General features: G+C 45.8%; 1 protein-coding gene across 2 annotated transcripts in view; it reads right to left on the bottom strand.

Annotated features, from left to right (window-relative positions):
• ppp2r2bb (protein phosphatase 2, regulatory subunit B, beta b) overlaps nt 1-17,500 on the bottom strand; it is an 82,190-nt gene that overhangs the window by 17,626 nt on the left and 47,064 nt on the right. For both annotated transcript variants that reach the window (XM_076274095.1, XM_076274096.1), the window contains exon 2: nt 1,649-1,746. In XM_076274095.1, the coding sequence (XP_076130210.1) occupies nt 1,649-1,746 (98 nt within the window). The remainder of the gene's footprint in view (nt 1-1,648; nt 1,747-17,500) is intronic.

Genomic DNA, 17,500 nt, shown 5'->3' with positions numbered 1-17,500 from the left:
CATGGAGCAGCAGCCTAACACACACACACACACACACACACACACACACACACACACACACTAGTGCTGCTCAGATCCAATATGATTATATTTCCACAGACAATGCAAGCACTGCATAACCAAACCAAAATCTAGGGCAGCAGTATAAACAAAACAAGGTGTAATAAAATAGGAGGCTATTGCAAATGTTTTAGAGAAACATGCAAACGCATTTACATACTGTTGTGTTTGCAAATACTGAAATGTGACGCCATGTTCTTTTCTGAAGTACCAGAAACTAACTAAAGGTATGATGTTTTAATTTCTCACAATTTCTTACTGTCTTAAAGAATGCTACTTTCTATGCAAAATAATTTAATAAGAGTATAGAGTTACAGTATACATGCCATAGATAAGCAGATTGCACAATTATGGCTTAATGTGGAAATAACCCAGGTCTTTTAAAAAGAAAATGCCAACCTGAACATGCCCATGGGTAGACCAAAGAAGCTATTATGAGCATGTCTAATTTAAAAATCATTAATTTAAAACCATTAAGGTGTGAGACTACATCAATAGCAGCAGGCCAGACCATGGAAACCCCAGTGTCAGGTCTCTCCCCTCAGGAAGCACCTGAATCAATAGCCCAAATTCAGATGACCAAACGGGAGGTGAACGCCTTAATGGAAACAGATTTCTCCTCGGCAGGGGGCTGGAGGTTCAGGCAGTGCTGTGTCTCCACAAAAGGCTGGCGAATCAGGGAGGGAGGGAGGAATATGAACTGGGGGGAGAGGAGAGAAGGAGGAACATGAACAGAGGGCGGATTTGGTAGTGATAGTGGGGGGTGGGGGGGGGGGGGGGGTTCTCCCGTGGCTGTGGATTAACAGACACCATGAAACATCCTTAAAGCTGAAAAGGGGAGGGAAGAGAAGTGAAGAGGGAGCTGCCTGCTTGCCTGCCTGCCGCTCGGAGCAGACAAAACCAGACAAAATATTCCAAACCAGACAAAATATTCAAAGCATTGTCTAGCCTTGTTGTCCTGCTTCTATAGCTGAAGCCTAGGCATCTCAAAAGCATTCAAGATTTGAAGTCAGAGACCAAGAAAATATACACTATCACAATTACTACAGATGCGCTGAAGAAGATAAATATTTGACAGAGCAGAACCGAATAAATCGAAATAATTCATAACCACTTCATGAATACTTAAACAACATACAACATTAAAATGTTAGTAAGATGAGATACATTGTGTGTCACTGGAGAATTAAGCACCCAAGCTCTGACAATCATCAGATATTGGTGAAACAATTTTTCATCAAATGTATCATTTTTTTCAATAGACACGATCACCATGAGCCCTATGAATGGCCATTTTTGTATATAATCCTAGGTGCATTCATGGGAGCCATCTAATCAGCATTGATTTGCGAAAGCAAGTATTAATACCAGTTATATCATGGTATTAACAGTAGTTGCAGCAGTAGTAGGTTATTTCTAATAATCTACAACTAATGGATGATTTGAATTTAAGAATATACCACATAACCATTTTCTCATAATTTTGTCCTCGCTTTTCCATCTGATATCGGTTGTCTGTCTGTCTTTAGGCTTATGGACTGGAGGAAGGAGCAGGTGACAAGGGATGGGGTTTGGGATGAGGCCTTACCTCCTGTTCCCTCTGGAACACCACCACGCGTCCACCTTTGTCCCCCGTGGCCAGGAGCTCCCCAGTATTGTTGAACTCAACTGTGGATATGATGTCAGCTGCAAAGAGGGGAGAGCAAGACACAGGTTAGGTTTTTACATTGCATCTACCCAGCAGCAAAATATACATTTTAAAGGCAAGGCAAGTTTATTTACATACAATGGTTACTCAGAATGTGATGCATATGAGCAGATCAGAGAATAGAGAAAAAAATATAAGAAATAACCAAAATAGATGAAAAACACTAATCTATCTGAACGGTGTTTATTATGCAGTAGCAATACATTGTATGAAGGCTGAATACATTGGCTTGGGGTTCAAGCTAGGATTAATTGTCACTTGAATAATCCGTCAGTATTATCCTTTGGTGTGAATAGATGCTCTGTTTCCCTAATGTTCCATGTGATAAAGCATGATACATCTGTCTCAATATGGCACTTAATTGCTGCACCAGGTGGAGCACAGAGAGAGAGAGAGAGAGAGAGAGAGAGAGAGAGAGAGAACAGAATTGTGCTTCAAAAGAAGCCTCTGCAGATCCTATTTTAGGACCAAGGACACAGAGCTGTCAGACTCAAAGCACAAAAACACCAGAGCCTGAACACACACAAAAACAGAATCCAGGATGGAAGATGTTCCAAAGAGGAGAGTCGACAACCCATTAACATACCGCCGCACTGAGTATCTATAGTCAATGACTATCTCAAATGCTTTTTAATATTTGAAATGAGTACCGGTATTAACATTTATCCTGATAAAATCATCAATCAAAAGGTTATGTATGATGAAATGTTTTTTTTTTGTATTTATCTATCTATCTATTTTTTTTTTTATGGAAAATAAATACCTTGTGCTTTCAAATCACTACAATACCATTATCTATAGAAACAAATGAGCATGTGCACCCATACAGTCATACAAACACACATACACACACACACACACACACACACACACACACACACACACACACCCCATACACTGTCTGTCACCATTTCATTGATATGCAAATCCCACCACCACATTTCACTGTCAAACTCAGTGCCTGTCAGAAGCATGCTCCAAGCTCGACAATACCTCTCAGCATAGGAAGCCTTGGGAGAGAGTGTGTGTGTGTGGAAGGCGAGATAAAAACACCATTGCCAGGGCTGGTTTTCAATACCCCCAAAAATGTCACATCCACATCAGTAACCATCAGATACGCCGGCAAGATGTTAGTAGGAAAGGGCTCGGCAATGTTATTGCTGAAGGCTTGGCATTATGAAATCCCCCCCTCCTCCCTAATGGGTATATTCATCACTTACAATATTAAAGATGGCAGATACATGCTCACTTGTGTCGGCACACCGAGTGAACCGAGATAGTGTCACTCGTGTGACATCCAGATATGACAAAAATGGCTAAATAAATGGCCAGTGACCATGTCCCAATAGTGTTCGCCTTGAATGCACCTACAATTATGTGTGTATCTCTTGACAAACCTAGCTCAACACAAACATATTACTACTATCACAATCCCACTAAGGTGTGTGTGTGTGTGTGTGTGTGTGTGTGTGTGTGTGTGTGTGTGTGTGTGTATGTGTGTGTGTGTGTGTGTGTGTGTGTGTGTGTGTGTGTGTGTGTGTGTGTGTGTGTGTGTGTGTGTTTGAACCACATCAAAGAGGGGCCACGGGCAGCTGAATCGCATTGTGGGAGTGGCTCTGGCCAATAGCAGCCCACCGGGGGCCGAGAGAGGAAGTAGGGCAAACGGGGATGTTTAATTACGCCAGGGCTCACTCAGGGGAGCCGGGCAGGCATCGGCGGCGGAGAGCGGGAGGGGAGGGAAGAGCGGAGAGGAGCTGGAGGGCAGCGAGTATCTCCTGTCGCCACCGACGCCACCAACGCTGGATCTGTCACGCCCCCATAGCGTGGGGAAGGGGGGATTGGCACGCCCCCACCCCACCGCACCCCACCACACCCCGCACTCCAAAGCCCCCTTCTGAGCACCAAGCACCTCTTTCTTGTAAGAAAATTCCGGAAGGACGGCAGGCGAAAAACAACACAACCAAAGACAGAGATGGGGTGAACAGAACACTGAATACTGGCATGGAACTGCGCTAGCTGCTAGCATTAGCCATTACCGTGCTAATCGGCTGTGTGTGATGCGATTGCCTGCGAGTGATTAGGCTACTTCTCTGTAAATAAGTCATTTGGCGGAAAGGTGTGTGTGTTGGGGTTGCGCTCCCACTCGGGTGTCCTTACGCAACCTGGAGAGATTCCCCCCTCGCATGTCAACACATCGGATTGATCCGACATAAACAGATCTGCACCAAACACTGACACGCTCACAAACCCGCTGATCGCCACAAACTGGAAGACGCTAAGCACAGCCCTATCCATCCTTCCCTCCAAACAATACTGCAGCTACTCTGGCATGGATCGCTCTTAACAGGAAAACAAAACAAAAAAAAAGTCTTTTGTTCTCGCACTCGCCTAGATTCATTTCCTACCCCCACCCCTCATTCTGACTTGGTATCTGGCGCGCCGAGATGTACAGAGCAAACAGACTCGCAATCAATTTCCTACCTTTGACACATCTTCCTTGGTCTTCCTCAAGGAGATGCATCTGTTTTAGAGGCGATGGGATGCACTGTTGCTATGCAATCCGTTGGCGAGGAAAAAGGGCATTCGCTCTGCGCTCACTGCAGCTCTCACTCTCTCTCTCTCTTTCTCTCTCTCTTTCTCTCCCTCTCTCTCTTTCTCGTCTCTCATTCGCAGGTATATTTGTTTGATGCTGTGAAAGAAATCGACCCCAGATCTTTTCTGCGTCCCATCCTCCACAGTGCGCTAAGCCCTCGGAAAAGGCTCCGAGCCTTGGAGTCACTCGCACAAATCCTAGCAGCTAAACAAGAGGAGCTTCCTGAATAATTCTTTTGTCCCTAGAGGAGATCGTCATAAAATGTGAGAGGGAGAGAAAGAGACAGAAGAGAGGGAGAGCAGAGTTACATAGAGACGGTGCGATTGACAAGACTGACAGAGTGAGAGAGAGAGAGAGAGGGAGAGGGACAGAGAGAGAGAGAGAGAGAGAGAGAGAGAGGGAGAAAGAGAGAGAGAAAGAACAAGAGGGCTGTGTGCTTGCTGTTTTTTCCCTTTAACCCTGACACACCTACGTACGCTTTCTCTCTCTCTCTCTCTTGTGTGTGTATGTGTGTGTGTGTGGGTGAATGTGTATGTGAGTGGAGAATTTAAAAGTGTGGTTTCCATGACAACCTCCTCCTTGACTATCGAGCAGGGCTGTGTGTGCCGTTCTTGCAAGAGACTTTGTTCTTGGGGAGTGGAACTGGCAGTCCACAGCAAGACTGTTTAGTCTTTTCCACTCCTCATTTTTACTCACAGGTATAAGACAACACAGTAGACTGCAGCTACGTCAAATCTGTTCCTCTCCTCTCTTGTACTATGAGGCAGAGGTGAGAGTAAGTGTCTCCAAACCAGTTAATCACGTCTTCCACCGAATCACTCAAAGACCACAAGCTCTTTTTTTCCAGTGGTCCATTCACATTATATAACTGTTCTCATTTTTGTTAACCGAGTCAAATCTGGCTGGCTTAATAGGGGACAGGTAGCCAAAGCGCTTAGACACCCTTAAGCTGTTCTTTCCAAGGCTGCGTTCTGCATCGACAAATCAACCAATGGACTAGCAAATTAAATAAAAACACTCTCCTTCAAAGCCAAGCCTGCTGTCTATGTGAGTGAAATACAAAAATAAACACAGACAAACAGGACAATTGGCTTCAGTAATTAGTGAGTGAGGAGTGGGAGAGAGTGTCTGCCATGGTACAAGGCTAACAATGGCCCAACTTGGCAAACGTTTGCCCGCGATGACAAAGGGAAGCTATTGTGTACTGGGGTAAAAAGGCCGTCCTTTCAGCCTGCCAGAGGACATTTCGTCTGGGCTCTTGAGCCAGGGGACTGAGCCACAGGTCCTCAGAGTACCCAGAAGAAGCTGCTCCTTGTCTGGACGGAGCGGCTCCCTCCAACACGTCAGACCCAGGAACAGTGGTGCTGATTCAGAGATGTGTGTGTGTGTGTGTGTGTGTGTGTGCGGCAGTGGTTGAACCTCACCAAGACATGCACACATAAGGGAAGTGGAGATCTGGATTACGACACCTGAACTCATCCCTAAGCATATACATGAGTTTCCCTTTGGGATAATAAAGTAACTGAACTGAACTGAATGGAATAGAATACACAGACATTCAGAGAGAGATAGAGAGAGAGAGAGAGAGAGAGAGAGAGAGAGAGAGAGATGAGAAAGAGAGTGATGGATTGTCTGCACTTTCCACAAATCCTGCCACAGATGAGGCATTTCAACATGTTCTGCAGTAGAATGATCCATTTGGTCACAGATGTGTTCCCTCAGTGGAGATTTCATGAAGAACACATTGTGCTTTTGTATGATTGTATGCACGCACACACACACACACACACACATACACACATTGTGTGCGCTTGCCAGGTTGTTTGTCTCTGCCTCTGCATTTGAAAAGCGCAGGAAGGAGAGACGGACGTAAAGAGGACACACACACACACACACACACACACACACACACACACACACACACACACAGAGTAATTACGTCTCCCTCACATCTCTGCGCCTGATGGAAACTCTGAATTCCAAATGATTCTTCCTTCACTCCGACACACAAAACACCCTGACCTAATTAGGCCCCTGGAGGATCTCCTTTTTGTCCCCCCCCCCACACTTTGCACACTCCCAACCTTTTACATCCTGCTCGCCAACGGAATACACAATCATCAAAACGAGACCTGGTTCCAGAGCACTGAAGGTGTGTGTGTGTGTGTATGTGTGTGTGTGTGTGCGCGTTTATGTGTGAATGGGGGGGGGGTGGGGGGGGGGGGGGGGGGTGGTAGTGATGCAAGGGTGGGTGGATGTTCTAATTTCAAGAGAAGAGGAGAAAGGGGGGTAGTGTTTCAGAGGATGCTGTTTTTGCTTTTCAGTTGGATTCAGCAAGGCTGTAGATTCATCACATCAATCTCTCTTCAGGGTGTGTATGTGTGTGTGTGTGTGTGTGTGTGTGTGTGTGTGTATGTGTGTGTGTGTGTGTGTGTGTGTGTCTGTGTGTGTGTGTGTGTGTGTGTGTGTGTGTGTGTGTGTGTGTGTGTGTGTGTGTGTGTGTGTGTGTGTATGTGTGTGTCTTTAAGTCAGCCGGTGAAGTAATAATGATGTCAGTGTGGAGCGCAGTCTGCATGAAGCCCTGCACTGGCCATGATGGGTCATTAGTATTCTACGCCTGTTCACTCAGCAGGGGAATCAGCAGACACGACTTGTAATGTTCAACTAATTCTATTACAGAGCTATACATGTGTGTTCACATGTCCGTCTGTGTGTGTGTGTGTGTGTGTGTGTGTGTGTGTGTGTGTACACACTCTAATGCCAGTGAAATGAGATCAGTGGGTGATTGAAGAAGAAAATAAAAAAAACAACAGCAGGCAATGGGATGACAGGTGACAGAGAAGGAGAAAGACCTGAAGTGTGAAGGGATCATCTTTGCTACAGTGCTTTGTGTATGTGTGTGTGTGTGTGTGTGTGTGTATGTGTGTGTGTGTGTGTGTGTGTGTGTGTGTGTCAGCTGCTAACTGAAGTGTATCAGCTTTGGCAGCCCCACCACCGGCTCGCTCCCCAAAACCATTATTAACACATTAAACATCAGATCCAGCAAACGTGTGTGTGTGTGGGGGGGGGGGGGAGCCAATTAACGCAGGCTCTGGGATGAGTGCGAGACGCCAGGCCCTTTGTTCTTTGATGGTGCCCCCAGTTAGCGCGGAAAAAAAGAAGCCAGAGACACATATCAGAGCAGACGAGCCTCGCCAGTCACGGGATAGAGGGGGCGAACATCGCCGAGCGACGAGACAAAGAAACATCCCTGTGCCTCACGCCTGAATGACAGACCGCCTTCTTCTTGTTGATTGTGATTAATTCGCCGAGCAGAGTGTATTAGGGCTTTTGCACATGGATAGCTTCTTTTTTATTGAAGATAAGACACGGATTGCGACTTTCTTTTCTAGATAAGGGGCTCAGATCGACTGCATATGGCTTTCATTCTTGATGTGTTTTAATGGAGGCAGCAGTGATCTGAAAGCTATTGGGATGAAAACGGCTTGTAGCCTTCTGTCAGTGATTCTCACAGTCATGATCCCCCGAATGGCTCAAAGTCAAACCCCCCTAAAAGCTTTCCATTTCTGATGGATTTCAAAATGGTGAATGGTCTGTGAGTGGAGGTAGAGCCTTGCTCACATTATGCTGATATTCAACACGGTCTGGTTTGGAGGGCTGTCTCGTGGTATAGGCTCTTTTGCCATTGACTGTGACTGTTAGCATTTGTAGTCATATACTAGAAAGCATTTGTTTATCAAATTTCCGCTGCTGTGTGGTGTGTGTGTGTGTGTGTGTGTGTGTGTGTCTATGTAAGTGTATGTGTATTTGTGTGTGTGTGTGTGTGTGTGTGTGTGTGTGTGTGTGTGTGCGTGCGTGTGTGCATGTAAGTGTGTTAGAGAGTGTGTGATTTTTACGACAGTGAGCCTCTTGACACTCTACTCTTTGGTCCAGTAAAGCAAGACTGAGGGCCAACGTATAAATAACAAAGCCAGTAAGCACTCACACACACTCTGAGGGTCAGAGGTCATCGTGCCACATGAATGTAGACCCCCCCCCCCCCCACACACACACACACACACACACACACAGCAACCCCCTCCATATTCCCCACACTACCCATCACTAAAATCAATCTCAGGTGATGATGCGGGGGACAAGGCCAAGGCCATGAGACGAATGCTTTAAGTTCATCTCAACCTGTCCCCGCCTGACATGCACACACACACACACACACACACACACACACACACACACACACACACACACACACACACACACACAACCATTCCCCTGATATGCCAATTCCTCGCCGTATCATTAAACATGTGCAGTGGAAGCAGCACACAGGAGGCACCAATCTGCCTGCCCCTGGCTCTGCCCCACCACCCTCAGCACCTGCCCCTGATTGAGGGGGAGATTGGATCCCCTCCGTTCCCCTGCATCCACCGCTCCCGGCAGCACACGGCATCGCCCGGAGATGAGGTGCTAAAATTAGAGTGCTGCGGATGCAGAAAGCGGTCGATCTTGGGGAGTCGGGCACTGGGATTGGGGTGGAGAGGGCAGTGTGGACAATGAATATGGAGGACGAAAGGATTTTATTATTAAATAAAAAAAAAAAAGAACAGACGAATGATTTCTATTCCACCTGAGATAGCAAAAGAAAATGACCCTAGCACTGAAGACCTGGAATAAAGGAATATTTTTTAGGTGGCTGACTGTGAAATGTGTGGATGTTAATGCATATCTGATAGGATTGCTGTCCAGAACTGTGTATATAATCCAACCTCAAAGGGGGAGATTTGATTCTTGCTCTTAAAATGTTTCTGAATGCAGCTGAGGCAGACACATTCCTCCATAGCCGGAGAAGCAGAGCGAAGGAGAAGAAGACCTCACAGACCATTAAGGTCTTCTTCTACCGGCTCTGCTCGCAGTCAATCTGAACTGGAGATGGACTTGAACTCTAAGGCCACCAACGTTGTTCTGTGCGGAGACGGACACTTTGAAAGAGAAAAAAACATACATTCAGGTTCTTCTCAAAGGAGTAAGGACCTGAAGACCTGAATGCTTCAGCACTGCAGAGCTGAAGTAATATGACAACCATTACTACATAATCCATTCCCTCCATTTTGTGTTTCTGTCACTTATCTGCCATAGCAAAGCTCCAGTAAAGCCAAAGTCATATGTTTAATTCAAAGATAGCATTTATACATCAGTATGCTTTCTACTCTTTTCTTGTACTACAGGTTGAATTGAATAAATGTGTCTGCCAAAGGTATAGGCAAATAGGTATAGTACACTGTAGAGAGCAGATTGCATGGCACTTAAATTAATGTGCAGTGTGGTAGATTTTTGTTATAGATCATATACTGTGTGCATATGCCTTCACTCTATGAAAAGGACTTCTTGAATATCCAGTGAGTGTTTGAAAATGGCATCCGTATGCTTTGTGAGGTAACCAGACTGCAAAGTCTTCTTAAAGGTCCTCTGATCTGCCTGTAACTACATCAGTGGTGAGCTAGAGCCCCAGGGCCATAATCAACAGTAACGAGACTAAACGTTCAGTGCCACATAATCTGGGCCCCAGTCAGAAGGGGGGTGGGGGGGGGGGGGGGGGCAGGATTTGTACAACCCAGATGGGATGCAGCACAAAAAGCAGGCTGCAAACAAGCTCTTAAAGCCAGTTGTGTAACCCCTCTCCCCCAGAACTAGCCCCTCCATCCCCCCTCCCGGTCCACCAGGTAGGAGGCAAGAGGCAGCAGGTTGCTGAGTCCAATGTATTGCTCCACACCTGCATGGGAAGGAGATTAGGGTGCTGCTCGGCTGCAGAGTGACATGCGTCAGAGGGATTGACTCGGGATTATCACACCGAGTGCGGCCTGTCCTCCTTTTCCTCCCAGGGATGTAAACACGAACTACACACTCCACGCTGCAAACACAAACTACACACTCCACGCTGCAAACACAAACTACACACTCCTGGCTGCAAACACAAACTACACACTCCGTGCTGCAGGAAACTTGGTACACGCTAGCGCAAGGGAAGTCACAAATTCATTGATGAAAACATTGACAAAGAGACCAAATTGTTTACTGAGCGAGAAGGTGCTTCAGTTAAACAGCTTTTTTACCTTAAGGTATCAACCCTTTGGTTGATCCTCAACATCCTCAACATCATTTAATTGTTGTTAATTAACTAAAAGCATGGAAGCTTGGACAGTGTCTTGAAATAGACCATTTTATCACAGGATGTATATGCAGATATTCCACTGAATATTCAAGATATTATTTTTATTGGTTCATGATTGGTTATTGCCACAGTTCACTGCTTTCAGCTAATCAATCACTCTTGACACTGTCACCTGTTTGTCAAAACACCTGTTCTCCTATGGCAGCTTTATGGGTTCACTGCACTGTATGTTTAAGCTTTCATCCTCCATCCTCCATCCTCCACCTGCTGCCCTGCACCACCTGTCTACATCTGCTTGGAGACTTGGGGGTTGGGGAGGTGTATTTCCTGTGCCATTTGCATCAATGCCAAGACTCTTTATATTGATGCATCAAAGGCATCCTCAAGCACATCTCACTATACTAATTCTACAGCATCATAAGAACGAAATACATCTTGAAGACACATTTCAAGTGCTGTTATTAATTTATTTAATTTAATTTAATCTGAGACAGTCATCAATATGATAAAATGCTGCACTTTTATTTTGTTCCTACAAACATAATTATATTCTTTTCACAATACCAAATATCAAAGTACACAGCTCTGCACATCTTGAACTATCTTCTAATCTAAACTCACTCTGGACAATGATGTATATTCACTATTCAATATTAATATATTTGATGGGAATGCACAGTGTTTTAATGATAGACACACTAAACATGGTAACATAGGCTTGTGTTAAGTGTGTGTGTATCATCCAAAAACCCTACTTCGCTCTGTTATCTGTATCTGTCTCCAGAATGATTCAAAATGAAGAGGTCTTGCCATCTGTTACAGCTGCCACAGTGAAGATTAATGGTAGATGATCATGAATAGATTGTATTTGAACCTTACTGAGCGTTACATAAACATTTTTTAAATTAATGGTTGAATCATAGTATTATAGTGCCACTGGATTAAATATTTAGTCTTACGTATTCTCTATTATATATTTCCTCATGTCATTGCGTGCATGGGGTTCCGGCTGAAACTGTAGCATATCAGTCATGCTACGCTGGCTGTGCTGGATGAAATGACATAGATGGTGCTTTGGTGTCACTGTGGCAGATGGAAGCTGATTAGGGCTCGGCACCAGGGCAGTTTGTCCCTCCGCAGGGATACCAGGAAACCATAATCTTAGAACCGGAGCGGAGGACACTGCCAAGCAAACTAAAGACTGTGACCGCTCAGGGCATTTGCAGGTGAGGTCGGTAATTACTAGGTTAGCGTGACATTGGGAACAAGGTTTATACATCTCATTGAGCTTTATTACGGTACTGAGTATCTCACCAAAGTAGGGGCTCAAATTGGTGTAACCATGCAATGATTCATGTACGAACCGAAATGAGTGATTGTGACTTCTAAAAGATCTTAGGATTTGATGTAAAATAACAGTAAATGGTAATGACAAACAACAGATGACTCCCCCTGTGGTCATCTTAAGAGATAAGGACATCCTCACCAGATGGGGGGCACCTTGCTGGGCAGAGAAGCCCTGGCATACAGGGCAGGTTGTTCCTCTCTCTATCCATCTCTCTTCCTTTCTCTATCCCTCTCTCTCTCTCTTCCTCTCTCCATCACACTCTCTCGGTTCCTCTCTCTATGTCTCTCTCTTTCTCTCTCTTCTTCCCCTGTGTTCTGTGCTGAAATGACCTGCTGCATTAAGTGGCTTAGGTGGGGACAGTTAATCCGGCACTCTGCCACCGGCATCGACAGCGAGCCATAATTCCCTCCTTTAGCTATTAATAACCAAACCAACACACACACACACACACACACACACACACACACACACACACACACACACACACACACACACACACACACACAGGCAGACTCAGTGAGCCACTGACGCATGAGGCCCTGCAGCTACTGCACCAGCCCAGCCAGAATCGCTCCCTTTGACTGGGTATTCAATAAGCCCAACGCAGGGCGCTGGGGACATTCAGACGCTGATGACTTCTGTTACGAGTTCATCTCGCTCGCTCGCTCACCAAGAAATAGATTTGGTCACACAAGCATATATCACTACATCGTGCAGTTGGTCTCGTAACGCCCCCCCCCCCCCCTCCTCCAACGCCCCCAGCCCCTCAGTCCGTAATCTGCTTTATCCAGCGTAAGGGTTAGGGGGCATACTGATTAGGACTGCAGTCACAACATTGCTATTATGTTTCCTAAATGGGCCCATCAGTACAAGAATGTTATGTTTCTTTTTTCGTCCTCCAGCACGAGCCCAAGCGTGACTAAATAAATGGGCTGGTTGAAAGAGCACACATCCCATCACACAGTCACAGATCTAAAACTATTAGCCCGGGGGCCCAAGGTGGCCTCTGAGAGATAGGCCGGATGTGTGTGATCCTCTGTGTCACTTACTGCAGGGGACTAGTCCTGTCTCATATGAGTTATCAGAGTTACCAGAGTTTAATGATAGACCCTTTCCCTGTGTGTATGTGTTTGTGTGTGTGTGTGTGTGTGTGTGTGCGTGTGTGTGTGTGCGTGCGTGCGTGCGTGCGTGTGTGCGTGCGTGCGCGCGTGTGTGTGTCTGCATGCGAGTGTGTGTGTGTGTCTGTGTGCGTGTCTATATGGCTGTTTTAAATTGGACAGAAAAATCAAAGTTTGTGCAGCCATGTAGCAGGTCCAGTGCACGGTCCACTCGTGATTGACATCCACATTTTCATCATGCGAGCCATTCTGGGAGGTTCAAATCGGCCGAAACATACTGCTTGTGTTTCATCCCTCCTCTTTATGTGTTATCTTTAAGGGACAACTGATTCTTTTTCCCCATTTTGTCATTTTCTCCCCCCTAAAAATGTGTCACTAATTATCTACTCATGAAAATGGCTCTTTGTCACCACATTCCACATAAAAGCTGCAGTGTGAATATCTGTATCGTCCAGCATAGTGCCAACCCTCCTGAAATCACTCCTTTAAAGCATCCCACCACACACACACGCACACACATGCACACGCACACACTCTCGTCTCTATAACTTTACCACACAACAACGAGCGCGGAGGATTTTCTTTGGGAATAATGAATGTGCCCCTGGGGTGATATTGGTGCTGATGGTGGTGTGTGTTTGGCAAGGGGAGTGTGTGTGTGTGTGTGTGTGTGTGTGGGGGGGGGGGGGGTGGTAGCAGTGAAATATTTCTTTTCATGAATAAATCTGACAGAGAGCAGAGGAGAGAAGAGGCCGGGGGGCTTGTTTGCCTTGGCACAGGCGCTTCCCACAGCCCCAGTCAATAACACACACACACACACACACACACACACACACACACACACACACACACACACACACACAGACACACACACACACACACACACACAGACACACACACACACACACACACACACACACACACACACACACACAGACACACACACACACACACACACACACACACACACACAGACACACACACACACACACACACACACACACACACACACACACGTTCCTCATCCCCCCTCATCCACTCCCTGTCCACCCCACAGTCCCCCACGTCCTCCAAACTCGCCTGCGTCCGCCCCCCCCCCATGAAACCGACGCGCTCCGCCGAGGCGCCGCATGCTGACCGGGCGCAGGCTGGAGCAGCCGACGGTTTGTCAGAGCTTGCCCTCTGCTTACCAAGGCCAAAGAGCCTCAGGACATTCTCACTTAAGAGTCCGTCTGTCGGTGCTCCAAAAATAAAGTTCTGCTTGTGTGTGTGTGTGTGTGTGTGTGTGTGTGTGTGTGTGTGTGTGTGTGTGTGTGTGTGTGTGTGTGCGTGCGTGTGTGTGTTGCATCTGTATATATGCTGGTGTGTGCATGTGCTGGTGTTTGGATGCAAGTACATGCTTCACTGTATGTGTACATTGCAGTGTGTTTGAGTGGTGGAATATCTCTATAGGGTGGCATTCCAAATATAATAATGTTGAATAATAATGTCACTCTCATTTCGATGCAGATGCATTTAGTGCACTCCATTTAGTCACTGGCCGAACAGCCCTCTTTGACAGCTTTAAGTGATCCGTTTTCAGCAAATACTGTAGACCATTGCAAAAATCTATATCACGAGTCAGTGGAAGAGAAAAAATGGTTGAGCCATGCAAAATTTTACATCTTCACAAAGAAATTTGCAGATCAAAGGAAAATGATAATGATCTTGACTGAGGGAACTGAATTAACAAGACCATTAATTTTTAATTGATCCACTTCTTTTAATGTGTGCCGGAACATCAAGCCCCACTTCCCTCGCAAAGTCAAAATGGAAGCCTTGTGGGGCAGTAATGGTGGACACATTTCTATCTGCCAGGGGACAAGACTGCTCTCCTACAAGGGTCCCCTTTGTCCTACATGAAGATAGAAATTGTATTCTGCTGCCTGCTGATCTAGAGAGTGACTGTTAAACGGCCCATGCTGAAGGCTGTAAGAGAGATACAAATCTATACCATTTTTCAAGACATGAATCACATAAATAGTGCATGACATTTCATAAATTTGGCAAATATTTGTGAAGTACACTTTAGTGTGCGACTGTGCGTGTGTGTGTGTGTATATGTGTGTGTGTGTGTGTGTGTGTATATGTGTGTGTGTGTGTGTGAGAGAGAGAGAGATAGAGAGAGAGAGAGAGAGAGAGAGAGAGAGAGAGAGAGAGAGAGAGAGAGATGGACAGTCCAAGAAATCCTTCACTGCAATGCAGATCCACCTGCGGAGGACTTTCGATAACGAAAATACAATCGATACATCCTCCTTTCAAAAGCGCAGCGCACACACACACACACACACACACACACACACACACATATTTGCATCTCTCAAGTAACTTCCCTACGGTCATACTCAAAACACACAACCCCACCACACCACCACCGCAGTAACCCCCCCCCCTCTCTCACTCTCACTCTGCCTCACACAGCCATCATCCGTCTCTATTACACCACGCATCTGCCAGCCACCCCGCACCTTTAATATGCCTTTTATTGCCACTGTAAGCCTGAGGTAAACACTCCGTCTATGTGTGTGTGTGTGTGTGTGTGTGTGTGTGTGTGTGGTGTGCAAAATAGGTGTGTCTGAAACACAGGTGTCTGCGAGCGTAACGGATTTTGCCTTTCCCACACCAAGGCCATGCCAGCTGCTGCCAGTCTGGCCGTGCCCAGTGCACACACACACACACACACACACACACACACCCACACACACACATAAACTCTGGGCACAGCAGCTCACAGCGTGGCAGCCTGGCAATCCTCACGGTGTGGCAAGACCCACGATGAACTACATTTTGCTATAATGTGTGTGTGTGTGTGTGTGTGTGTGTGTGTGTGTGTGTGTGTGTGTGTGTATTCTGTATGGTAGATGCATATTAACAACACTAACAGGCTATACTCGTTTTTCATGTAAATTTGATTGATATTTCCATGTCTCTCTCCCTGTCTCTGTGTATGAGTGGATAGTGTGTGTGTGTCTTTTGTGTCTGAATACCACTTTTGTACTGTGCGAGTGTGCATGGTTGTTTTTGTGCATATCTTGTTAATAACCTGACAGGTGGAAGCCATTTAGCTGCCACAGTTACCCCTTCATTACAGGCAATGGGGCCTTGTGTGCATGCAGACTGCTAATAAGAGTTCCACGTTAGCCTCTGAAATTAAATGAGCAGGTAGCACACACTTAGCTACCAGAGAGAAGCTGCTGAGTAGACTGACATGGAAACAGCACTGAGTAGAGAGACATGGAGAGACATGGAGAGACATGGAAACAGCACAAAAAAATGTAATCAGGCGGACCACCTGATGTCTCCTAAATTACAACCTCACTGCAGTAGCTAAGATGATCCAGTATTTGGCATTCTTCACACAAAGCAATACCTTTACAAAACAGGGCACAGGCATGCAGGCAGACAGGCAGGATGATGCATAATAAAACCAAAATAGTTTAGGAGGACTGCTACCCTCCATGATTAGCGAGCCACAGCATCCTGTCCTTGTGTGAGCTTACAGAGATATTCAGCGTGTTATGTGGCCTTACAAGAAGCCTTTAGTTGACCATTTGGTATGAGCTGCAGAGTAAGCCGAGCATAGGCTTGAGGAAAGGTACAAGACATGTTATCATTAACCTTTAATGACCAGTAAATGAATGATCTCAGGTCATTAAATTGTTCTCTGAGGGCAAAATTCAACCTATAAGATGTAGTGAAAATAAAACTTGAGACATGAAGGATGTCCACATTCAATATTTTGATCTGATCTCTCTGTCAAGTTCCCATGGCTATGGACATTTCCTAGTGTGCTTCAACCGCCCACCACCTGCCTGGTTTAAGAGAGTTAGAATAAGCATTAATCTGTGTGTTTGTGAGGGAGTGTCTATGTTTGTCTCTCTCTCTCTGTGTTTGTCTGTGTGTGTCTGTGTGTGTGTGTGTGTATGTGTGTGTGTGTGTGTGTGTGTGTGTGTGTGTGGTTGTTTTTCTGCCGAAAAACAAATCAAATCGGCCGAAACATACTGCTTGTGTTTCATCCCTCCTCTTTATGTGTTATCTTTAAGGGACAACTGATTCTTTTTCCCCATTTTGTCATTTTCTCCCCCCTAAAAATGTGTCACTAATTATCTACTCATGAAAATGGCTCTTTGTCACCACATTCCACATAAAAGCTGCAGTGTGAATATCTGTATCGTCCAGCATAGTGCCAACCCTCCTGAAATCACTCCTTTAAAGCATCCCACCACACACACACGCACACACATGCACACGCACACACTCTCGTCTCTATAACTTTACCACACAACAACGAGCGCGGAGGATTTTCTTTGGGAATAATGAATGTGCCCCTGGGGTGATATTGGTGCTGATGGTGGTGTGTGTTTGGCAAGGGGAGTGTGTGTGTGTGTGTGTGTGTGTGTGGGGGGGGGGGGGGGTGGTAGCAGTGAAATATTTCTTTTCATGAATAAATCTGACAGAGAGCAGA

This window comes from Alosa pseudoharengus, unplaced genomic scaffold (genome assembly GCF_046254945.1).
Source record: "Alosa pseudoharengus isolate Yale_2024_CS ecotype anadromous, Long Island Sound unplaced genomic scaffold, YU_APseudo_1.1 YU_APseudo_1.1_scf_8, whole genome shotgun sequence".
NCBI classification, from domain to species: domain Eukaryota; kingdom Metazoa; phylum Chordata; class Actinopteri; order Clupeiformes; family Clupeidae; genus Alosa; species Alosa pseudoharengus.
This window is presented reverse-complemented; position numbering and strand designations above follow the sequence as displayed.